We start from the raw sequence: 25,179 nt of genomic DNA, 5'->3' as shown, positions 1-25,179 counted from the left end.
GAAAAAAACTTCCATCACTCACCCCTGGCCCCCTATAATTTGTGGTGGTAAGCCGTCGAGTAGCACAAAGTAAGGTTCAAAGCGATAGGGAATTGGTGCCTACCTGTCATTCTCATGTGGGCATGGCTGCATGCTAAATGAGCATGTGTGGGCAACTTTGCATTTCTACCCAGATTTCACTTTCTCTTTGGCAAATTCCAGATTTTACTTTGTGCTCTTTGACGGGTCGCTGATCCGGATTCCATGCCTGAGCATGGCCCGATGCTTACCCATCAAATAAAGAGAGTTGTTCCGGTGAAAACGATGGTCATGCAAGATCTTTTCATGTGACAAATTATGTAATTAATTACGATGGACGTATTTGATTCGAATATTGTCCCTCTATATCTTTAATTTTCCCTTTTCATCTCTTACGTCAGCTTCTCCTTTGTTTGTTCAGAATAACCAAACACCTTTAATACCCAAAAAAAAAAAAAAACCAAACACCTTTCGGTGAAGCGTCAAGAATGTCTGTAATATGACTAATATCCCATAATATATCTGGTGGCTATTATAATTAGTTTTCCTTTCCGGTTCAGTTTTTGGGGTTAACTTTTTGGTTCAGTTCGAATCATCGAAATTCAGCCCTTAAATTGAAATCCATCTGGAGAAAGAAAATGATATCCGTTGCTCGTTCATGCTTCACGACGAGCTCTTTCAACGCAGTATCAAGATTGCTTCGTTTAAATCGAGTAATATCTCTCACTTGCAGTATTACAGTCGGGAATTAGAGTTTGATGGTGGCCTGCCATCTAAATCTATATTTTCTCTAGACGAAGGAGAATAAAAACCAGCAGTAGAAAGCTGCATCCAAAATATAATGAGAGCTTTGGGTGGTAATGGTGGGTTCTTGTGGTGGAATAGCCTTCTCAAGAAACGTGGATTTCATTCCCAGAGAGGCGACTCCTTAAAACCTTCTAATTCGGATGTGGGTGGAAGAGCAGGTGGAGGAAATGGTTTCAATTTCCCACTCAAGCAGGCAGCGACGGCAGCTTCTCTTGCTCTCACTGGTGATGCCATCGCCCAGGTCATCGCCCGGCGGAAGGATGTCCAACTAGATTCCAACAGACAGGTTAGTGTGCGTCATGTTCTCTCTGATTATTTGATTCCATTTTGGTTCTCCATTGGGTTTAAACAATTGAAAATTGTTACTTGTTCGAATGAATGCCTCCACGAGGCTTCTCCCACTTCCGAGTCTTCTTTAGGTCATCATTGCAGACATCTTGAGCAATCTGTGCAGGAAAAAGGCAAGGAAAAGAACTTTATGAGTATTGCAGTGTACAGATTGGATAAGGTTTTCTAACTTTTATGGTTATTTATTAATCTAGGAGGTCATTTCCTCCATTGTTTTGAAAATATCAGTGGACCAGAACTACAACTCTGCTAGTATTGACTAGGAAGTTGAAGGAGTGGCAAGTTCAGCTAAAATTCTAGCTTGAGAGTTTGTGAGTGTTGCCTCTTCAAGTTTTTAGGCTACCTTCAGTGGTAGGGATATTCACCAATTGGTTTGGCAAATGGAAAAGCAATTATTGCTAAATCAGTTATATCGAGTCAGCTCTTTCTAAATCGTTCAATCTAAAATTGTTACCATTTCGGAGCAAAAGTCTTTAAGAACCCAGTAAAATTGTTCCATGCAACTAGAAGTGGTCACTGGTTTAAGTCTATAAACAGGCTCTGTGTGGAAGCAGGGTAAGGCTGCATACGTTATGAGTCTTATGACCCTCCCAAACCCCACTGAGGTGGGAACACTGTGCACATGGTACATCTTCTTTTATTATTTATGAGTCTAGTAAGATGAAAACTGTCATATCTATGTACTAGATTACTGTGCATAGGTCAAAGCAGGAGGTTGTAGTTTTTGTAAAATATCCAAGAAATAAAATGAACCTTTGATTTTCCATAAAACGTATACTGAGACATACAATGTTCAAGTTAATAGGCAAGATTTAAATCTTGTTCATGTCCTCAATTATTATTTAGTTTAACGATACAAGATTGGAAAAGTAATAGGTGAAAGAAACCTGTGCAAGTGGGTAGGGAAATCTAGATCATTTGAGAAGATGTTGGATGCTATTTCTTTTGAAATCCATGGTTGTCCAGGATTTCAGAGGGGCATGTCCTCTCAAATCCCTGGAATGTGAATTGTAAAGAAACATGGGGGCTTTAATTAGTGTTGAGTTGATTCCATTGGGAGGCTCTTGTTTTGTTTTGAGCCTAGAGTTTCTGCCTTGGAAGCACTTTGCTGCGTTTTGGCTAGTAAAATATTGATTGTCCAAAAGAAAGAAAGGAAAAAAGGGGGGGGGGGGTGAACAGGTGGAGCAGGCCCTATGTTGCAGAACTTTTGGCATCTTGATGCTCTTAGTCTTTTCTTCTTTGTCCATAATCCAGGTTGTAGGACAATGCAGCATCTGTTGCTGTTTGTTCCAGTTAGCGGAGCTAGGATTTCATTTCTGGTAGAGAGATCAGAAATGCCAAACTAGAGGAGACAAGATCATTCACTTTCTTGAAGATTTTAAGAGAGATCCAAATTTTTAATCTTTATCTATTGAGATTTTTCTCAAAATCCTCCAGATCTTGATTTCCTTGCCTTTCCTTCAGGAAGCCATATAAAATTCTTCTAAGGAAAATCCTTTTGGCTGTTTCTCAAAAGAAAGACCAGCACTTGTCATATAACTAAGGGTGGACTCTGAAGTTTGCCAATAATCATGTTTGCGAGAGAATGGTTTACAGGGAAGTAATTAAGCAGTTCTTCATCCACTTCCTTTTACAATATTTTTCGATTCAACGCGCCCTGAAAGAATGAATTTTCACCTGTCCTTCCCTGTGGAGCTTCTCTTTTATGGCTAAGATCAAGCTGATTGGGTATATGCCTTGAAAGAATGAATTTGGTGCCACAGAAGTTCTTATCAAATCTATACCCAAAAGAAAGCTCTTATCAGAAGTAGAAAAACCTCTTTTGACAGAAAGCCACCCACTTTGTTTGTGGTCTCTTAGTTGATTTCCATAACAAGAAGTGGAACAGTAGTACTTTCAAACCATAATAGGTTTCAGATCTGATAGGCTGATAAGCTGGTTTTATGTTAAGAGGATATTTCTGTTAACTTGTTCTTCATGTAATGGTACTGTTTTTTTGAGCTACAAAGTGTAACCTTTGTCCAAACTACTACTTTTTTAGGATATTTCAACCTTTCTTTCAAATCATGATTGGCTTCGAGCGCTGAGGATGGCTTCATATGGGTTTCTCTTGTATGGTCCAGGCTCCTTTGCATGGTACCAGTTTCTTGAGCATCGATTACCTAAGCAAACAGTACGAAACATGTTTCTTAAGGTTTGGTTTTCACAAATCTTTTCCATGAACTGTTAACTAAACAACCTATTAGAAAATCAAAGATTGTTTACTTGACCAGTAAATGTATTCTTTCTTCCTCTGGTTTTATATCTACCTTTTTAAACAGGTTATTTTGAATCAAATTGTTCTTGGTCCAAGTGTGATTGCTGTTGTCTTTGCATGGAATAATTTATGGCAAAGGAAGCTCGCAGAGCTTCCAGAAAAGTATCAGAAGGATGCTCTTCCTACTCTAATGAATGGTGAATTTCTAATATCAAAACCTGTTGTCTTGATTGTATTGGTAGACCTTTTGTGCAATTTCTAATTGCACTCTTTTGGTTCCTCTGCAGGATATAGGTTTTGGATTCCTATGAGCATACTGAATTTCTGGTGCTTAACTTTCTTCCTTTTCCTTCCTGAAGTTATCTTTCAAGCTTTATTAGTGAAAGTTTGAATACTCACTTCTATTTTCATACTTCCAAGAAATACTATTGCCATCTTTAAGCTAAGAGTCAGATAGTTTAGCATTATTCTTAATGGAAGAGTAGTTTACATCCAGAGCTTTATCTAATTAAAATAGATATTTACTTTAGCTGACATTGTAACAAGATGAAACTTTAATCTGAAAATAAGGAGAATCTAACTCATTGATAGATATATTTCCCCACTCTGCAGGTCATTCTTCAAAGAAGATTTAGTCACCATATACACTGGAAAAAAATTTAGCCTTACTTTTTTGCTATTTTTTCATGACTCTTCTTCTTTCAATGAGGGTAAAATCCTTTCTTTCCACATGTATACTAAAAAAGCATTCAAGACAATGATAACACTTGAGAAGGACATAATGGTAAAGTGCTTCCAAATTATTTTGAAAACCCTTTTATTCCCAACTTTAAACTTCTGGGAATATGACAAGAGGGGGTCAAGAGGAGGCCTCACCTTATCTCTATGCACTTCGATTCCAACAAAGATGCATCTATATATAGACATGTAAATTTTAGCATTGCAAAATTTATGTTTCTTGAAAGGAAAGAGGGGGTTATTTTCTTTCAGTTGTTTATGGTTTGGAGTTGGATCTCTTTTGAAACTCATTAATTTCATTGATGGTACTATTTTATTTTCATGGAGTTTTACTCTTTGTTGTTGTAGCAGTAGATGAATATCTATGTTAGGATGGAAAAAATTTAGCTTGTTGAAGCCATCTCAACCAATGTGAATTTTATATCAGCAAGAAAACACAAAACTGTCATGTTTAATGGCAGCTTTGGCTACAACCCCTTTTACTGTCCCTGCCATCTCACAAGGAATCTTAATGCAAAAGATGACTGGAAAAGATCAATTTTGTTTTCCCGTGCTTGACCCTTTAAAAAGGGCCCAAGTTGAAAACCTATGGGTTCAAATAATGGGTTAAGTTCAACCTTTGGTAATTTTGATTATGAGTCCTAGTGTTATGATTCTGCTTTTCTGGGAGTTTATTTGCATTTAGGTTTCGGTTTATTTAGATAAAAGAGTCTGTATTCATTTTTGGTCTTCAAAGAAATTTGAGATCAATTGTTCAAACATATTGAGAGAAGTTCCTGTTCGCTGAAGCTCTGCTGCTTTTGTGGATGGTGTCCTTACCGTGAATGTTTTGAAAAACTTAAGTGCATTAGAAATATTTTTAATTTCAATTTATCCAGGAACAAAATATGTATCTGGAATGACATGGTCCCATATCTTTCAAATACTAAGTTATAATAGTCCTCACTGGTTCTTTCTGTACCAGAACAACGGATGAAGTTTCCAGATGTCAGTTGTTATCAATTGCAGATATCAGTATTCTACTATTAACCGGATCAACTTTCTCTGAAAATGGTTTGACACTTTTATGTGGCATATTTATATTTATAGGTTGATTCCTCTTCAAGCACGTGTAGCTTTCATGTCCACCGGCTCCATATTTTGGAACTTCTACTTGTCTACAACCATGATCAAGTGACCTCTTCAGTTTTTTCGCCATAATGCCAACACTTGAGAGATACAACATCCAGAGAAGACGGAAGAATCAGAGGGATTATCTTTTTTTAATGATTGTTTTATGTTTCAAAAGGCCCGGGGGGGGTTTGAACTTTGAAGAAAACTGAAAATAATAAAGAGAGTTGTTCCGGTGAAAACGATGGTCATGCAAGATCCTTTCATGTGACAAATTATGTAATTAATTACGATGGAGGTATTTGGTTCGAATATTGTTCCTCTATATCTTTAATTTCCTTTTCTTGGTTTGTTGATAATAACCAAACACCTTTCGGCGAAGCCTCAAGAATGTCTGTAATATCCCATATATCTGGTGGCTATTATAATTAGTTTTCCTTTCCGGTTCAGTTGTTGGGGTTAACTCTTTGGTTCAGTTCGAACCATCGAAATTCAGCCCTCAAATTGAAATCCATCTGGAGAAAGAAATGATATCCGTTGCTCGCGTACATGCTTCACGACGAGCTCTTTCAACGCAGTATCAAGATTGCTTCGTTTAAATCGAGGAATATCTCTCACTTGCAGTATTACAGTCGGGAATTAGATTTTGATGGTGGGCTGCCATCTAAATCTATATTTTCTCCAGACGAAGGAGAATAAAAACCAGCTGTAGAAAGCGGAATCCAAAATATAATGAGAGCTTTGGGTGGTAATGGTGGGTTCTTGTGGTGGAATGGCCTTCCCAAGAAACGTGGATTTCATTCCCAGAGAGGCGACTCCTTAAAATCTTCTAATTCGGATGTGGGTGGAAGAGCAGGTGGAGGAAATGGTTTTAATTTCCCACTCAAGCAGGCAGCGACGGCTGCTTCTCTTGCTCTCACTGGTGATGCCATCGCCCAGGTCATCGCCCGGCGGAAGGATGTCCAACTAGATTCCAACAAACAGGTTAGTGTGCGTCATGTTCTCTCTGATTTTTTGATTCCATTTTTGGTTCTCCATTGGGTTTAAACAATTGAAAATTGTTACTTGTTCGAATGAATGCCTCCACGAGGTTTCTCCCACTTCCGAGTTCTTCTTTACGTCATCATTGCAGACATCTTGACCAACCTGTGCAGGAAAAAGGCAAGGAAAAGAACTTTATGAGTATTGCAGTGTACATATTGGATAAGGTTTTCTAACTTTTATGGTTATTTATTAATCTAGGAGGTCATCTCCTCCACTGTTTTGAAAATATCAGTGGACCAGAACTACAACTCTGCTAGTATTGGCTAGGAAGTTGAAGGAATGGGAATTTCAGCTAAAATTCTAGCTTGAGAGTTTGTAAGTGTTGACTCTTCAAGTTTTTAGGCTACCTCCAGTGGTAGGGATATTCACCAATTGGTTTGGCAAATGGAAAAGCAATTAATGCTATTTAGGCGAATCAGTTAAATCGAGTCAGCTCTTTCTAAATCGTTCAATCTAATATTGTTACCATTTCGCAGCAAAATTCTTTAGGAACCCAGTAAAATTGTTCCATGTAACTAGAAGTGGTCACATGTTTAAGTCTATAAACAGCCTCTCTGTGGAAGCAGGGTAAGGATGTATACGTTATGACCCTCCCAAACCCCACAGAGGCAGGAACATTGTGTTACATCTTTTATTATTTATGAGTCTAGTAAGACGAAACTATCATATATGTACTAGATTACTGTGCATAGGTCAAAGCAGGAGGTTGTAGTTTTTGTAAAATATCCGCAATAAAATGAACCTTTGATTTGCCATAAAACCTATACTGATACATACAATTTTCAATTTAATAGGCAAGATTTAAATCTTGTTCATGTCCTCCATTATTATTTAGTCTAACGATACAATATTGGAAAAGTAATAGGTCAAAGAAACCTGTGCAAGTGGGTAGGGAAATCTAGATCATTTGAGAAGATGTCAGATGCTAGTTCTTTTGAAATCCATGGTCGTCCAGGATTTCAGAGGGGCATGTCCCTTTCAAATCCCAGGAATGTGAATTGTAAAGAAACATGGGAGCTCTAATTAGCATTGAGCTGATTCCATTGGGAGGCTCATGTTTTGTTTTGAGCCTAGAGTTTCTGCCTTGGAAGCTCTTTGCTGCGTTTTGGCTAATAAAATATTGATCGTCCAAAAGAAAGAAAGGAAAAAAGGGGGGGAGTGGTGAACAGGTGGAGCAGGCTGTATGTTGGAGAAATCTTGGCATCTTAATGCTCTAAAACTCTTAGCCTTTTCTTCTTTGTCCATAATCCAGGTTGTAGGACAATGCAGTAGGTGTTTTTGTTTGTTCCAGTTAGCGGGGCCAGGATTTCATTTCTGGTAGAGAGATGAGAAATGCCAAACTAGAGGAGACAAGATCATTCACTTTCTTGAAGATGTTAAGAGAGATCCAAATTCTAATCTTTATCTATTGAGATTTTTCTCAAAATCCTCCAAATCTTGATTTCCTTGCCTTTCCCCTCTGGAAGCCATATAAAATTCTTCTAAGGAAATCCTTTTGGCTGTTTCTCAGAAGAAAGACCAGCACTTGTCGTATGACAAAGGGTGGACTCGGAAGTTTGCCGATCTTCATGTTTGCCAGAGAATGGTTTACAGGGAAGTAATTAAGCAGTTCTTTGTCCACTTCCTTTTACAATATTTTTGGTTCAACGCGTCCTAAAAGAATGAATTTTCACCTGTCCTTTCATGTGGAGCTTCTCTTTTATGGCTAAGATCAAGCTGATTGGGTATATGCCTTGAAAGAATGAATTTGGTGCCACAGAAGTTCTTATCAAATCTATACCCAAAAGAAAGCTCTTATCAGATGTAGAAAAACCTCTTTTGACAGAAAGTCACCCACTTTGTCTGTTTTGTAATTTTCGTAGTTTTATTTGAAAATTCAAACAATTTATTTTTCTAAAGGTTGGGTCTTTTCCTAAAAGACACATAAATGGCCAATATGTGTCTTTGCTAACAAACATGCCTTAAGAGAAGAGGTTTGTTCTTTGAGAGACAACCTTTGGTGGTGTCTCTTACTCTTCTATATAAAGGTAGGAGATGTTTTGTTTATGATCGCGCAAAAACCTGTTTTTGAGAAGCATTAGTTTCCTTTAAATTGTGACATAGAAAATGGATTGGTGAATATAGCTTTACGGATCCCTTAGTCCATCACTTACGAGGTGCACTGTCTATGATGGAGGGGTTGATTGATCTTGGGGGTGAAAACGCATTCAGACCCGTGTGCACTATTCGGGGCGTTTAAATACCTTAAAGAAAATGCTGTTACCGGCACGTTTCAACTCCAAAAACTTTCGTTTATCAAGATGGATGTACATAACAAAGCTTTCGGAAAGGAGTTTGTTCATGCCATTTGAATCAAGATAAGTTTTTAATTTTTCTTTATTTGTCTTATACGATTGCCCATGTGGTAATGTATTTCCAACAGTTTGTGGTCTCTTAGTTGATTTCCATAACGAGAAGTGGAAGAGTAGTACTTTCAAACCATAATAGGTTTCAGATCTGATAGGCTGATTACAGCTGGTTAATTATGTTGGAGGATACTTTTGTTAACTTGTTCTTCATGTAATGGTACTGTTCTTTTGAGCTACAAAGTGTAACCTTTGTCCAAACTACTACTTTTTTAGGATATTTCAACCATTCTTTCAAATCATGATTGGCTTCGAGCGCTGAGGATGGCTTCATATGGGTTTCTCTTGTATGGTCCAGGCTCCTTTGCATGGTACCAGTTTCTTGAGCATCGATTACCTAAGAAAACAGTACAAAACATGTTTCTTAAGGTTTGGTTTTCGCAAATCTTTGCCATGAACTGTAAACTAAACAACCTATTAGAAAATTAAAGATTGTTTACTTGACCAGTAAATGTATTCTTTCTTCCTCTGGTTTATATCTTCCTTTTTAAACAGGTTATTTTGAATCAAATTGTTCTTGGTCCAAGTGTGATTGCTATTGTCTTTGCATGGAATAATTTATGGCAAAGGAAGCTTGCAGAGCTTCCAGAAAAGTATCAGAAGGATGCTCTTCCTACTCTAGTATATGGTAAATTTCTAATATCAAAACCTGTTGTCTTGATTGTATTGGTAGGCCTTTTTTGCAATTTCTAATTGCACTCTTTTGGTTCCTCTGCAGGATTTAGGTTTTGGATTCCTATGAGCATACTGAATTTCTGGTGCTTAACTTTCATCCTTTTCCTTCCTGAAGTTATCTTTCAAGCTTTATTAGTGAAAGTTTGAATACCCACTTCTATTTTCTTACTTCCAAGAAATACTATTGCCATCTTTAAGCTGAGAGTCAGATAGTTTAGCTTTAAAACATTATTCCTAACGGAAGAGTAGTTCAAATCCAGAGCTTTATCTAAATAAAATAGATTTTTACTTTAAACTGATAATGAGAATCTAACTCATTGATAGATATATTTCCCCACTCTGCAGGTCATTCTTCAAAGAAGATTTAGTCACCATATACTTTGGGAAAAATTTTAGCCTTACTTTTTTGCCATTTTTTCATGATTCTTCTTCTTTCAATGAGGGTAAAATCCTGTCTTTCCACATGTGTACTGAAAAAGCATTCAAGACAATGATAACACTTGAGAAGGACATAATGGTAAACTGCTTCCAAATTATTTTGAAAACCCTTTTATTTCCAATTTTAAACTTTTGGGAATATGACAAGAGGTGGTCAAGAGGAGGCCTCACCTTATCTCTTTGCCACTTCAATTCCAACAAAGATGCATCTATATATAGACATGTAAATTTTAGCATTGCAAAATTTATGTTTCTCGAAAGGAAAGAAGGGGCTATTTTCTTTCAGTTGTTTATGTTTGGAGTTGGATCTCTTTTGAAACTCATTAATTTCATTGATGGTAGTATTTTATATTCATGGAGTTTTACTCTTTGTTGTTGTAGCAGTAGATGAAATATTGCCTTTGATGAACCAACTGTATTTTAAGGACTTACATAGATAGTATGTTAGGACGGAGAAAATTTACCTTGATGAAGCCATCTCAACCAATGTGATTTTTATATCAGCAAGAAAACACAAAACGGTCATGTTTGATGGCAGCTTTGGCTACAACCCCTTTTACTGTCCCTGCCATCTCACAAGGAGTCTTAATGCAAAAGATGACTGGAAAAGATCAATTATGTTTTCTAGTGCTTGACCCTTTAAAAAGGGCCCAAGTTGAAAACCTATGGGTTCAAATAATGGGTTAAGTTCAACCTTTGGTAATTTTGATTATGAGTCCTAGTGTTTTGAGTCTGCTTTTCTGGAATTTCATTTGCATTTAGGCTTGGGTCTATTTAGATAAAGAAAGTCTGTATAACTGTATTCATTTTTGGTCTCTATGGAAATTTGAGATCAACTATTCAAACATATTGAGAGAAGTTCCTGTTCGCTGAAGCTCTGCTGCTTTTGTGGATGGTGTCCTTTCCATGACTGTTTTGAAAAACTTAAGTGTATAAGAAATATTTTTAATTTCAATTTATCCAGGAATAAAATATGTATCTGGAATGACATGGTCCCATATGATAAGCCTATCTTTCAAATACTAAGTTATAATAGTCCTCACTGGTTCTTTCTGTACCAGAACAACGGATGAAGTTTCCAGATGTCAATTGTTATCAATTGCTGATATCAGTTACTACTATTAACCGGATCAACTTTCTCTGAAAATGATTTGACACTTTTATGTGGCATATTTATAGGTTGATTCCTCTTCAAGCACGTGTAGCTTTCATGTCCACCTGCTCCATATTTTGGAACTTCTACTTGTCTACAACCATGATCAAGTGACCTCTTCAGTTTTTTGGTCAGTAATGTCAACACTTCAGAGAGACAACATGTGATAGTCTAAACTTTCTTCTGCTGCTGAATCATAATTACAGCTTATCAGTTGTCACCCATAATCCAGAGAAGACGGAAGAATCAGAGGATTATCTTTTCATGATTGTTTTATGTTTAAAAAAAGGGGGGGGGGGTGAAGAAAACTGAAAATGAGTGCTTGCTCTAGTGTCTTCCTTTTTTCTTTTCTTTTTTCTTTACTTTGGTGAAACTTGAGTATCTTCCTGAACTTTATTATTTTTGTTATTTTCTTAATTTTCTATTTAATTCAAGTAATGATTTGCTGACTGTGACCGTTATATAAGGAATTGATGCACTTGACCTTAAGATTGGATTTTGCTTCTAATTATGAAGCATGTTAATGAGCTCACCATCAAGGAAACCAAAATTCGTAAGTGGAAACCACTCTTGTGTACCCAGCAGTCAGCTTCTGCTTTGGATCCCGACCCTCCATGGAGTTCTCTTTTCTAATTGCCTCAGTTATGAGTTCTTTTAAAGACTTCCCAACTGCTTGGTCTCCATAATAGGACAGGTCATATCTGAGACCCATAAAGTGCAATTCCTATTGCTTGCTTTGGTTGGGGTTTGCATGTGGAAACCTCCAGAGTGCTACTTTGACTTGCCATGAGCGATGGAACTTCCTAAAGCTATTTTGTCAACTTGAAAGATGTTTCAGGGCTTGGTGGGAGAGGGTGTATATAGCTTAAGTATTACTGTGCATGGATTTTTCTAGGGCATTATTTGGGATGACATGAACTTCACTGCTTCAGGACAAAGGATTCCTCATGGCCATGGCTTTTCAGGTATACAATGAACAATCAATACATGAAACATGCAGTGGTGGTTTTATATGGAAAGTTCTAGACAGGGTTTCAAGAGTTGGTGAATGGGGTCTGGAATCGCCTGATGCAGTTCAGAATCTGCGGTAACAAATCCCTATCTCCAATGATCAGGAAGGACAATTCCTTGATAAAACTCACTGGAATGGTTGAAATTCTGGTCCTAGGGCTTTTTTGCACCAGTTAATTCAAATTGGTATAGGTGACTTCTGTTGCCAGTTACGTGTTTTAAAACCCTAGTTAAGGAAGCCTGAATTACGTGTTTTTTCTTCTTTGGAGGTACATAGGGGCTTCTGTTGCTTTTATCCTATCTATTTGTGCATTGGCAAAGCAACTGAATGGACATGTTGTAAACAACAATGTTAACCATGTGCAGGTGTTTAGTTCAATTTGACATTGTCATGTGAGTACAGTTTCAAATTAAAATTGCTTGAAACAGTTACCATATTGGGAGAGGGTATGACAACAGAGAACAGATTTGCACAGTAGGACAGTGGGAGATGAATCGTCCATAAGGACATTGACTGAGAAGGGGAGAGTCCATGAGTGGATATAAGGTGGTATACATAGGAATCTCACATAAGCTTCTTCTGCTTCCTCCATAATGAATTGTACACCTGAATCATCAAAAACCTGTAGGTAGGAATGCCTCCACCACTGTCCCCTTGACCCTGGCTGCCTCTCTTTCTTTTTCTAGTTCAAATGATGTTGTGCTAGCCCTTTTTTGAGTTCAGTAGTCCATTCTCTCTGTGGATTACCATTGTGGCATCACCACTAATTCTCCCTGGTTCTGTAGCAGAATATATTCTTCCCCTTTAAACAATTCAAGCTCAGAGAAAGTTGAGTGATGAATGCTATTTGAGGGCTGAATCAACCACGGTGGCAGCACATTAAAATAACCATGTGAGCTTGAATCATTTCTCATCCGCAGAATCTGTCTTCAGTATTTGGTAGTAACAGCTAAGAAAACCATTTCAATATGTTTCCCAGTGAAACACCATCACGGCAAGAACTCCCACAGTACAACCAGATTGAGAGCATGTTGCAGTTCTACCCATGCAACGAGCCTTTCTGCGATGGACTCCCAAGGTTGCTTAAATTAGTAACAGCATGGGCATATAACCAGCTATAGCTCATTAAAATTCAAAATTCATATCAATCGTCCTCCTCATCATCATCAGAATATATCGTTTAAAAATGAAAAACAACTGTGGCACTCCTGGGCACAAGAAAGCAACCAACTGCAGAGACAGTTGATCTGGAATATGTAAGATGGTGGTGGGACCTGCAGTTTATGGTCTCATCTTCCTCTTTATCGAATACACTATGAAGAAATGCTGATAAGCTACTTCCAGAGAATAAGCTCCGAATAATCTAAGCCTCAGAATTCAATCACAGTACAGAGATGAGGTCTCTCCATAGCTCAGCTGCAGCAATATAAATAATGTTGCTAGCTACTTCCACCAAAAATCTTTATGCACAAAAGGTATCGATTCCTCACTTGGGAAATCTTTTGCAACTGCCATTCTGGGTATTTCATGGCCACCCAAGAGCATCTGTTAAAAGAAGGCACCTCATGCCTTCTTTTTTTCCCCTTTTGTGGGATAGTTAGGCCCAAAGAGATATCATTCAATGCTTTGTTAAAGAAGGAATCACAAAAGGAAGAGATAGGTCTATCTTTACTGAGATATGCATGTGATAGATAAGAATACTGAGACATGCATGGAACAAATAACGATAGTAAAGGTAACACTCTCTCCTCTATCTCTTGCAATCCAAGGTGCAAGGGATCAAGGTTTCTGGAGCTCGCTAGGGAAGAAACATCATGAGCACCGGCCCCAACAATCTTTCCTCTACGTCTGGGAGTAGTAGGCCAGGCCAGAATGGTAATTCAAACCAGCCAAACTCGATGGTTCCACGAAGTACCTCCTTTCGACCTGCTGTAAGTACCGTGCTGCCACAATCCTAGCAAATTCATTCATAAAACACCATAACATGAAACTCCCATATCAATCTGAATACACATCACAGCACACAACATTAAAGAAACTGCTAATTGTAAGTATCTTTATACGTTATATGACACAAGGACTCCATTGCTAGTGTGTTCAGTTTAAAACTTGTACTATCATTTGTTGGTTCAGGTTTTACCATTATTAACATACTACCTAATTGGAGGTGGCTAGGCTATATGAATCTGTTTTAGCTTGTGCGATTCCTTCACCATATTCTGAACAAATGATCTAACAAATAACCATAATAACTGAAGTTCAACCAGTTCTGGTAGATTGCACCATATTCAAGATAGATTAGCAGTATCATTGAGGGATGTAAGAGACAATGTTACAAACTATGGTGACTGGTGTTTCTCTCCAGGATGCAGGTGCCCGGGCAACAGATCCATGGCAGGTTTTCGAGGAAAGAGTCAGATGGGGACACCATGGCCTAGCAGGGTATACATTGACTTCACCTTTTCATTGCCTTTCTAATGATATATAGTTACCCTGTCAAAAGCTAAAGCCTGTCTTGTAATGGTGAGTGATACCATAGCCAGGAAAATTATTCCTTCTTTCTTTTGGGGCTAGCACCAGTGCACCAGCCCCACGCTCTACTGGACTCCTCAGCAGCCGAGTCGTACACCATCACACTCCATGCAACTGCTAGGTCACCAACTCAGCACAGAGCCATGGATGTGCATCCAACAGTTGAGTATTGAGCTCCTGCATTCATACTTGAGAGAAGCTCAATGCCCAACATCGGATGGGATTCGTGCTGAGGTGGCAACCTGAGCGTCACATACAGGACAATGGCTGCACAGCACCCCCCCCCCCCCCCAAAAAAAAAAAAAAAACACACACACACAGCAAAATTATTAGCTCAAGGAACCAATAAGTGCACCAAAATGAACTTTCATTGAAATAACACTTTCATTTTCCTGGTATATGTTTTTGCTCTTATTAATAAAGTTGAGTATCTCCGATCAAATTCAATTTCCTCTCTTATCTGACTTGTTACAATCAAATACGGAATGCTGCATTACAGTTTCCCTGGCCAGTCTATTTCTCCACTACAAATTCTCCTCCTGGATGCTGAAATAGCAGCAGGAGTTAACCCTCTACCAAGGCAGTTTGTCCGAGAATTTTCTCCAAGGAGAAGAGAACAATGGAATACCCTTCCAGATGGAGAACCAATCCTGACAAGGGAGCAGCAAAGGCAGGCCTTACAGCAACTGAAGAAGCATGTCTATAACCCTGCCAAGAACAAACCAAGATGGTGGAGTTTCTACAACAGAGGAAATGCCAGCAATAGCTCCCATTTGGAGGAAGGGAGAGATGAGGAAGGCAAGGGATGTCCAATATGCTTGGAAGACTTTGTTCCAAATGAGGAAGTGCAAATGACTCCATGCAAACATATGTTCCATGATAAGTGTATCCTTCCTTGGGTGAAAAGCCATGGTCAGTGTCCAATATGTAGGTTTGCTCTTTGTGACATGGATAGGAGAGCTACACTCCCAAACAACTCCCATGGGCTCAGGTATGATATCATGCCGGAAGATCTTGTCTCACTTGTGAGGGCAGTGGAAGAGACCTTCGAGTGGTTGACCATGCCTCAATAATGCATAATAGAATTAAAGGAGGAAGCCTATAACCAGAATTGTTAGTTGTATTACTGACAATTATGCTGTATTCAAAATTGAGGCACCTTTTCTCTTATGATTAAACTGTAAGATCAAAATACTATATATTATGAGTCAACTCTCCAAATAGACAAATAAGTTTTTGAGATATGCAAGGGAAAGAACCATCCAGTTGAGTCTGCCACTCTAAAAGAAATTTAGTAACATCAATATACTCCCAGAAGGCTGTAAATGAATTCAAATAGATTCCATGGTTTCAAAATTATAGGCAAAACTTTAGTAATCCCCCTGTATTCGGGTGCTAGGTCTCTAGACTTTAGTTGTTACTGCCTTTACACCTCGTACCTGATGCCAGATTATATCTTACTCTTCATGTCAACATCTCTCTCAAAGAGAATTAATCAACCTTCTGCCTCAGGAGGCTCAACTTGAATTTTTTGCAGCTATTTGTATGGTCACCTTGGCTTTTGACCTGCTCAGTTGCCTCTGTCACCTGGCATTAATGATAAATGAGGTTCAGCCCCTGTGAACTATGTTAAGTTAAAACCAAGTACCTAAATAAACCTGAGATCCCCATTATTGGTGTAGAAAAATGGAGGAGGATAATCTGAGTGTCATGCTCTACAGTGTCAATGTTAAATATAGTATATATAATTATATGCATAAAATTTCTTTTGGTTTAAAATAAATCAGGCTCAGGTCCTTGCCACTTCAAGTACCAGCTGAGCACCTTATCAACCTGAGATTGTTGGAGCTGAAAATTGACAGCCCAAACCTTTGGCTTTTGTCTTTTTTGTTGGTAAGCCCAAACCTGTGGCTTGGGTGCTGCATTTGATGTGACGACAGGCAGGGTGCATTTCTGGTTGTGTCTTGGCATAGAAGTCACCGTTTCATTTGTGGTTCACCAACTTAATATTCCCAGCAACCACACCAACCAATTTAGCATCTAATATTGCTTCTGGTGTCAATTTTCATAGCTGATATGCGTTTCAAATTTGGTTGGTGACGAAACTTTTTCCAATATAATCAGAGGAGACAGCCCAGCTATAGGTCTGTATTGCCCCACTGGAAGATAAACCTTAGAAGACCTTCTTCGCACTCTTGCTAAGAGCTCCTGCAGTTTTTATGCCTGCCAGTCAATTTCTTGTTACGGGTTTCTCAAAGAAGCTCAAGTTTCCAATTCAAAATCAAGCAACTAAACTACACCACCACAACAAATTTCTTGGATACCATTCCATGTCATTAGATGCAAGAAATAGTCCAAAACGTGCTCCAAAATTATTCAAAATTCAAGACAAGGCAGACTAAAATTGCAAAAGGTCTTTGATGCAGACCTTCCACGGTAGAAATACTCAAAAGTCAAGTAAACCTTAGAAGACCACACCATTCCATGCTATTAGATGAAAAAAAAAATAGTCCAGGACTTTGTGCTCTCAAATTCGAGACAGGGCAAGCTAAAATTGCAAAAGGTATTTGAAGCAGCTCTTCCACGGTAGAACCACTCAAACTCTTAAGTAAATCTTACTACCACCCAATCATGCATTTGATTTCTGGTAACCAAATAAAATTACTAGATCACAGGATTACATTTGAGTTTCTTAAATCAGAGTTGACGCTCCAAAAGGGAATACAGAACGCACTAAAATATCACAGGACATTCACATCATTTCAAGTTGGACAAGGAATAACCCTGAAACCCGCATCTTCCAATGCATTTGAGCCATACCATTGTCATATAAAATTACTAGCTCTATATCAATGTCAAAAGAAATCGACTCATAGGAGGTAACTGAAACACATAATCATGTATTGTATTCATTTACTGTTTCTTTTATACGAATTCCGAACTTATATATCAATGAAAGAATGTAACATCAACAATAAAGGAAATGTAAGAAAATAAACAGGGTTGATACTAGCACAATGGAGGAACTATAGACACTGGCACAGACACATCTCCTGCAAAACTTGAACTGTGATCTGTCATTGTATTTCCGGAAAATCCATTCGCTACTCCCCATGCTCCCACTGGCAAAGCTGCAGCTTCAATTCTCTGGCAAACTCTGGCAAGTGATGCTGCCTTTCGTCTTGCCCGTTTCGTACCTGTGAAGAGCAAAGACTGAAGCAAGCTTGCCAATGCTGGTGCCCTTGCCACCCTCAAAGTAGCAGCTGCCCCACCACTCCGGCATAATTCAAGTAGTGCTGCAACAGCATTCTCTTTTCCCCTAGGAGTCCCCTGCCGCATCAACCCAATTAACCCAACCACTGCCCATTCCTCCTTGCCAATTGCTTCTGCCCCAATTGGCTGTCTAACTAGCAAGGCCAATGCACCGGCTGCTTCCTCTGCAACTCCCTCAGTTCCCAGTGCCCCCACAAGGGCAGACAGTGCGCCTGACTCAATCATTTTCTTGCAATTTTCAACATGGGTAGATAAATTAAATAAAGCCGTCACAGCATCCTTCTTTCCCCTTGGACTACCATCCCTCAATAGCCTGGCCAAGGTTTCAACAGCTCCTTCTTCATCCGCAATTCTCTTCTTGTAGTCGTGAACTGCAGAAAGGCTAAACAGTGTTGCTGCAGCATTTTCCCTTGCCTCTGTTGTATGTCCAAATCTCAGAACCTCTACAATCGATCCCAAACATCCTGCTTCCTCCATTACCCTGCTCTTGTTTTTGTCATGGATAGACAGATTGAGAATTGCAGTCACGGCATTCTCTTGTGCAACAGGGTTTGGTGATGACAGTAACTGCCGAAGAAGAGGGATCGCCCCTGCTTCTGCAATGCATACACGGTTCTCTCTACCTGTTTTGGCCAGCAAACGCAACTCACGAACAGCAACTGTTTTCACCCCCTCTGACCCATTTGATAACTGTTCAATCAGAAGCTCAGCTGTGGCTGTGTTGGCTTTAATTGCAGCCTTGGAAGCTGCAGCCACTGCAATGGTTTCCATTGTACTATCCGGACCATCTGGTGGGTCAAAATGGATCCCATGCGAAGAGCACCACTGGGAGATTAGACTTCGAAGAGCCCGATTTGGCACAAGACGGGTGTGGGTAAGCATCTGTCCTGTCTTCGGACAGGTGCAATGCCCTTCTTCCATCCACTGGGCTATTGAAGGTCGATCATATGTCTGTCCCGTTGAGATAATTACAGGGTCTCGCATCAAGTCTAAAGATATTGGACAAATAAAATCCTTGGGAATTGGAACGCTAGATTCACCATTATCCAGAGAAATAAGACCCTTTTTTGATTTCTTATGGTTACCGGATCCCATTTCTTCTTCCTCAAAGCTAAAAAGTAAAAATCTGCAATACCTTGTAAGGGCAACAAACCCATTGAGTACTGAAACAGGAGGTTCAACGTCCCCTTCGAGATTATAAATCTGCTCTTCCAGGAATTCAATCTCAGCTCTACAAGTTTTTGCATCTCGAATGCCCAATCTCTCTATGAAGAACGTACGCAGCTCCCCTTGATCAGGAATGCATCCCTGCTCAAACTCTTCCAGAAAGGAGAAGAGCTGAAGCCTCAGCACCTCATCCCGCTGGTCAATAAATAACTTGGCTTTCCTCGACTGTCTTTGCAGAAGCTCAACCTGCTCTCGGATGTCTAGAGATAGCTCGAGCCCTTTCAAAGGAAATATGTCAAGAAGCGTGGAGATCTCCTGGTTGAGGTCATGAAAATGACCAGAAATCGAAGAGTTTTGAAGAAGGAGCCATAACTTGCTTGACTGAGAGCAGTAGTCCAAAAGAATCTTCGACCGATAAATGAGAAGATAAAGTTCCTTCAAACAAAGCACAGCGGTGGAAGGGAGTTTAGGACCAGAATCCCTGAGAAACTCAAAAAGGACGACGAAATTCTGAATCTTCCGGACCAGGGCTTGTGAATTTTTGCGCTGGAATGGCAACAAACGATTCGAAAAAGACGAGATCAGCTCACTACCAAGAGAAACAAGAGTCTGTACCAGCGCAACGTCGCTTAGATGAACCGGTGCCAAGAAAGCCTCTAAGGATGGCGACCTTCTCCTCCGCAAAGAGGAGAATATAGCAGCTGAAGCCATTAAAAGTCAATTTAGGGTTTCAGTAGTTCAAATTGTTCACGGAATCTGTCAAAGCTTTTCTCCTCCCACGAATGAAATAGCAAATAGGTATTGAGAAAATCGTGGAAACCCCAATTCTTTCCACTTCCTCTTCACCGATCCTCAGCCCTCAAGGATCTCTTCTAAAGCCAAAAAACAGACAATCCAAAAATGGAAAAAGAAGATCTGATTTTTAAATCTTTTTACAACACAAATCAGAGAAGCACGAACAAAAGGATAACAAATTCAGAGAAGCTAACGAAACGCTCTCTTACAAGTTGCAGGTAAGACCCGTTGAATAGTTGCCGTAGAATTTTGATGATGAGAAGTATTAAGATCTCCTCCACGAAAACTTGCACAATGGATTTGTTGTTGGAAACCCTTTAAACCAACAAGGATTCAACTCTTTACGGCAATTTCCGCGTTCGAAATGGAGATTGGAACGATTTTCTTCTCACTTATCTTCCTGGAAATTTCATCACGAGACTCAGCGCTTCTATTGACAACGACTTCCATTTTATGATTGACGTACTCCTCTACAAACTCTAAGTAATCAATCTCCTTTTCTCCCTTTTCCTCTTTGGCTGTTCTTCTTCTTCTTCTTCTTCTTCTTTCACTCAAAAATATAATTAAATAATTAAAAAAAATAAAAAATAAAAAATCATAATCTTCTTCGTCAGGAAGCACTGTAAGAAACCAGAAATACCCTCAAAATAGTCAAAACTTGTTCTTAAAATTACAAGATCTGTCCTCCCTTTTTCTCTGACATTGCGTCACAAAAGCATCGATCGGTCAGTTTTGACTTTTACACCCCATCATTCCGATGGAAGCTCGAGGAGGAAATGTCGCAAGACTTATCTATAAAGTAGAAAAGTCGAGTTCCTGACATCGTTCCACACATTTTTGGTTTACCAAAATGCCCCTAGAAACAAGCTTAACCGGTTTCGAACCGGCTTCTCATTGCGGGTACCCTTGCTTTTGGTGGCTAAAAAGTAATAATTATCTGATAAAAGTGGAGTTTTGAAAATTGGAGGGGCAATTTAGTCAACGATAAAGGATTAAGCTAAACGGCTAAACCCTAAATAGGTAATTGACGCCAGCGGGCAGTGGGCATGATTCTTGCTCGATGTATTGATTGCGGACCGTTGGATTAGTGTCAGAAACATCAGATGATGACTACAACGAAAGTCAGAAAAAGTGGGGTCCAGTAAAGGAGGTGGGGTGTTGAGCTTTAGTGATTCCATTCCCACTTAAATAATTGAAATGACGAGAGAAAGAGAAAGAGAGGAAGCGGAACGTAGAGTAGAGGGCAGGTTCAGGGTTGACTCAGCGACACGAAAGAAGAGAGATCAGGATTCTATGACTTTCGTGACACGTTGTTTGGTACATAATGTCAGATATTAGTTATTATAGCCGTTAAGATCATGCCACGTAGAATCTAGTCAACGATATGACGTTAAGGACAAGGCATAAGGACGAGACAATTAATCCTCGCCGGTGATTCGCTGTCTCAACTCTCAACTACTACCATTCTTAATTTTTTTTATTTTTTTCTTTCGGCTTTCAAAGTCAGACTCAAACGGCTTGTCGGCTTTCACGCTTTTATTTGGTCTAACATGATTTTTCGGATTAATTTGTAATTTAATTATAAAGATTAACTAATTAATTAATAAATAATTAAGGGGACGATGCATGAGATACTTGTTGGAATGGAATGATGGAGAAGGCAGCTTAGCTTAGGCTGCCACGTCATTGAAACGTTAGAAGCGAAGAATGATGGTAGCGTTGACGGTGATGTATGGCATCATGGAAGCCAAGTGGCAGAAACCAGCTCAGAGCACTGGAGAGAGTTGGAATCTAATGGACAGATCATAGTGGGGGATGGATCATGGTTACAGTCATGCATGACACGAACATAGCTCAAATCGAGAGTCAAAGGTCAAACATTTGTGAAAGCAATTTGTTTCGATTGGTCAAAAATAGATTCTTGTAAGGCAGGAATCTGGTCTCTTTTCTGGAGATGGTGCGCTTGGTGTTAGATTTTTTATTTTTTTTTTCTCTTATTTTATGAAAAAAATGGGAAATTAAAACTTTTATTAATTAAGAAAAAATTTGTAGAATAGAAAATTTTCCCATGATCAATGCCCATGTGTATTTCTTCATTGGTCCTTCTCCAAAACCAGTCTAGAAGCATTATTGTTATATAAATATTCAGATTAAAAAAAGGTAAGAAGCACACAGTTTGCGTGCATTATTATTATTATTTTTAGAGGTTTTCGTGGAAATACATTTGTAAATCATATTAATTTGACCAAAAAAAGTAAACCATACTAATAGAATTTGTGGCTTTTAAATAGAATATTAAATTAATACCCAAAACTCTATATCTCCGACGTCTTCTTATAGATCGCACCTGTATAAATATGCATAGGATCTCATTCTCATTAGAGTTTTGGGTTTTTATCTAAGAAAAAGACTAGCCTTTTATTTATAAAAACTTGTGATTCATCGTTCAAACTGAATGTGCAAATCGGTTGGGTTCAAAATCTAGATTGTTGATGTGATACGAAATTAGATCGCATAAGTCAAACTTAAATTTATATCTAATTCGTTTAGATGGAGGTTCATAACCAATGTAGCTAGTCATGGTCATTGGACTTTGGAGACATGTTTGATGAATCTTTTTCTTATTTTTACATTAATTTAGTGTTGAAGTTAGAACATATGAGCAAGATTATGGTCATATTTTAACTGTACCTTTGAAGTCTATAACCCTTTGCCCATTTCTTGGTTTAGCTTCAATGGTTGGTCTAAACCATGTTTGAATCCCCCTTAAAAGAAACTTATTCCAGTGATTTCACTCACCCTTACTTCTTGCTTCAACAAATACCATTAGAATTTTCAAACCTCAGTTTTCTGATTTCACACTTATAGAGACAGACATTATTAAATCTAAGAGTCCAAGTTGTTATTATTGATTACAACATCTTCCCATAAACCTGTGAGAGATAAACACTACTGACAATATGGTAGGACCCTTGATTTCATGTAATGAAAAACTGTCATTTTCCAACTTGATTTCTCTCTCAATTTATTTTCTGATCTGTCTTCCATTCAAAAGCTCCATTTTTCTTCTCCACATTTTCTATACGTTTACAATGGGAAACTTTGAATAAAGATGAGAATATGGACCCAAATGGTGAGGTCACAGTAATCAATATTCCTCTCCACCATCTATTTTCTTTGTTTATGGAAATCTGTGGACAAAAGAGGAGAAACGCAGAGGAACACAGAATATACCGACTAGCATCTATTAACTTCAGAAAGAGATTGGAAGAAACAAATGATCATCAGAAGCTCCTTCCCCTTTTACACTAAAACTCACCTTTTTGACTCTCAAAAAGCTTGTTTTCCTGCTTCTGCTAAGAATCATAACATCAGTTTAATGAAGTACCCATCTTTTTCCACCTTCTCACCCGCTTTAAGGGTTTCAAACTACATTTATGAGTTATATGTCTTGATCTCAATCAGTCTTCCCACCTTGACAGCTTGACTTAATTTTCCATATGACCTTTCTAAGTCAATCTATAATCAATGCTATCATTATGTTCCCACACTGTTGGTTTTTCAAGCCATGCTCTCAGACAACAAATTTAACTTCTGAAGTTGGGATTTTCTGGAATTGTAGTTGTTTTTATTGGGTTGGTTTGGGTCTATTGTATTATGATCTTCAATCATAAGGTTTTATCTATTTACTTGTTTGGAAAGTATTAGGATTTTTCTGGTGGATAGAAAGGGCTTAGATGTATGCATTTCTGTCAAATTATGATAAACTCCTTGTTTTAGGAAGTGATTGTTTAAATTTTCCTTATGCTACACGACAAGTTTCACCCATTCTAAGATACAATTTGAATCAGCAATTACATTTTAATTAAAAAGAAAAAGAAAAATCTAGATCTAAACTTACAACAATCCATACAGATGATGCTTTGAAGGGGGGAAAATTATTATCTCAAATTTAACCTGGACCATGCATGTATAAAATGATTTCAATCTTTACCTTTCTGGTGTATAATAGATCATCAATTCATTACTTGAGTTCACTAAAATGAGTCTGGAACTTGTACTTAGGAGTCCAGGTCCTCTATCTGTATTCTTCTCACACTTTTTCACCACTTATAAACAGAGGGTCTTTGAGAGTCCCACCTGCCATTCATTTCGTCAAAACTTAGAGATGGGCGCTTCTTAATATGTGGAAGAAAGATGTAAAGGAAATATTAACTTCTTTTCTGACAGATAAAATGTCTAAACTCTTTATTGTGCTTTCCTCACATGTCTACCACATATTTAAGAAGAGACCCATTCGGTGAAACCTTCTCTTAAAAAAGTGATAAAAAGATATAAAAAAAAACATACCTATCTATCCTGCCGATAGAGGATCCCAACTCCACATAAATATCATCTTTCACATTATATTGATTAGAAAAATTAACAAATAGCTGACCTTATACCCGAATCTTTGAGGTGTTATTTATATCAGTCGCAAAAAGATAAAAGTGGAAATGAAAAAATAATCAAAACAAACAAGCATTAAAGCATGCGCGCATGAATAATCTCCTGATGCTACAAATAAAATCTTCGTTTTATTTTATTTTTATTTTTTTTAATTTTGTAACTATAACCTATTTTTTTATTCTTTGGTAAAAATAACCTCTGCCAATGTATTTTTATTTCTTTTGGTAATAAATATCTCAAAAGAAATTCAAGACTTGAAACCAAGGAACAATATTTCGGCGAAATGGGCGGGCGAAATAAATAACTCACCGAAATCAAGATTTCACATTTTCCGGCAAAACTATGATTTTCCGGCAAAACTTTAAAACTTCGTTGGAAAATCGACACTTTTCCAACAAACTTCAAAATGTTTTTTTTTTATTGACGATCGTAAAACTGATAGAAGCGGCGACATCACCGGAGGAGAAGAAGAAGAAAGAAAAAGAAACAGAAGAGAGAGGTAGTAGCAGCGGTGACATCGCCAGAGGAGAAGAAGAAGAAAGAAAGAGAGAAAGAAAGAAAGAGAAACAGAAGAGAGAGGTGGTAGCAGCGGTGACATCGCTGGAGAAGAAGAAGAAGAAAGAAAGAGAGAAAGAGAAAGGAATAGCAGTAGCCAGCAGCGATATCGCTGGCTACGGCGTCCACAAAATCTAGCCGAGATTTCGCCGGTTCGCCTGGTTTGCCAGGTGGTGAATCGGCGAATCCCGGCGAGATATCGTTCCTTGCTTGGAACACATAAGAAGTGATTTTTTGGAGATTCACATCCTCTGTAATTCATTTCCTTACAATTCCCTACTAGGATTGTGTCATGTAGCATAATCTAACGGTTACCCAATTCAAATTAAATTTGAATTTTATTTAAACTCACCCATGAATTTGAATTGGGTGACCGTTGGATTACTTAATGCCACATGGCACA

General features: G+C 38.4%; 4 protein-coding genes across 7 annotated transcripts; 3 read left to right on the top strand and 1 right to left on the bottom strand.

The window, feature by feature from the left end:
* Nucleotides 1-657: 657 nt before the first annotated feature.
* LOC149026220 (protein sym-1-like) lies at nucleotides 658-5,624 on the top strand. Of its 2 annotated transcripts, none has more exons than XM_089146488.1 (5): nucleotides 658-1,111; nucleotides 3,215-3,346; nucleotides 3,495-3,627; nucleotides 3,718-3,757; nucleotides 5,258-5,624. In XM_089146488.1, exons 1-5 carry the CDS (start codon nucleotides 860-862, stop codon nucleotides 5,343-5,345), a joined length of 645 nt encoding a protein of 214 aa, XP_089002614.1. In that variant the 5' UTR covers nucleotides 658-859; the 3' UTR covers nucleotides 5,346-5,624. The 2 variants fall into 2 exon arrangements, with proteins under 2 accessions (XP_089002614.1, XP_089002612.1); XM_089146486.1 differs by having other exon boundaries at nucleotides 3,215-3,367.
* Nucleotides 5,625-5,801: 177 nt separating this feature from the next.
* LOC149026219 (protein sym-1-like) lies at nucleotides 5,802-11,443 on the top strand. The gene is made up of 5 exons (XM_089146485.1): nucleotides 5,802-6,262; nucleotides 8,944-9,096; nucleotides 9,223-9,355; nucleotides 9,446-9,485; nucleotides 11,020-11,443. The coding sequence occupies exons 1-5, from the start codon at nucleotides 6,011-6,013 to the stop codon at nucleotides 11,105-11,107; spliced, it is 666 nt and encodes a 221-aa protein (XP_089002611.1). The 5' UTR covers nucleotides 5,802-6,010; the 3' UTR covers nucleotides 11,108-11,443.
* Nucleotides 11,444-13,639: 2,196 nt separating this feature from the next.
* Nucleotides 13,640-16,052, top strand: LOC149026218 (uncharacterized). 2 transcript variants are annotated; one of them, XM_089146484.1, is made up of 3 exons: nucleotides 13,640-13,916; nucleotides 14,378-14,447; nucleotides 15,037-16,052. In XM_089146484.1, the coding sequence occupies exons 1-3, from the start codon at nucleotides 13,820-13,822 to the stop codon at nucleotides 15,608-15,610; spliced, it is 741 nt and encodes a 246-aa protein (XP_089002610.1). In that variant the 5' UTR covers nucleotides 13,640-13,819; the 3' UTR covers nucleotides 15,611-16,052. The 2 variants fall into 2 exon arrangements, with proteins under 2 accessions (XP_089002610.1, XP_089002609.1); XM_089146483.1 differs by having other exon boundaries at nucleotides 13,640-13,936; nucleotides 14,371-14,447; nucleotides 15,037-16,047.
* Nucleotides 16,053-16,301: 249 nt separating this feature from the next.
* PUB17 (plant U-box 17) lies at nucleotides 16,302-20,372 on the bottom strand. Of its 2 annotated transcripts, none has more exons than XM_089146481.1 (2): nucleotides 19,982-20,372; nucleotides 16,302-19,849 (listed from the first exon to the last, which is right to left on the bottom strand). In XM_089146481.1, the coding sequence occupies exon 2, from the start codon at nucleotides 19,686-19,688 to the stop codon at nucleotides 17,547-17,549; it is 2,142 nt and encodes a 713-aa protein (XP_089002607.1). In that variant the 5' UTR covers nucleotides 19,689-19,849; nucleotides 19,982-20,372; the 3' UTR covers nucleotides 16,302-17,546. The 2 variants fall into 2 exon arrangements, with proteins under 2 accessions (XP_089002607.1, XP_089002608.1); XM_089146482.1 differs by having other exon boundaries at nucleotides 16,302-19,846.
* Nucleotides 20,373-25,179: the final 4,807 nt, after the last annotated feature.

This window comes from Hakea prostrata, chromosome 2 (assembly GCF_041222555.1).
Source record: "Hakea prostrata isolate BN-2017 chromosome 2, UWA_Hpros_2, whole genome shotgun sequence".
NCBI lineage: Eukaryota > Viridiplantae > Streptophyta > Magnoliopsida > Proteales > Proteaceae > Hakea > Hakea prostrata.
The sequence above is the reverse complement of the archived record's forward strand: the minus strand, read 5'-3'. Positions and strand labels throughout refer to the sequence as shown.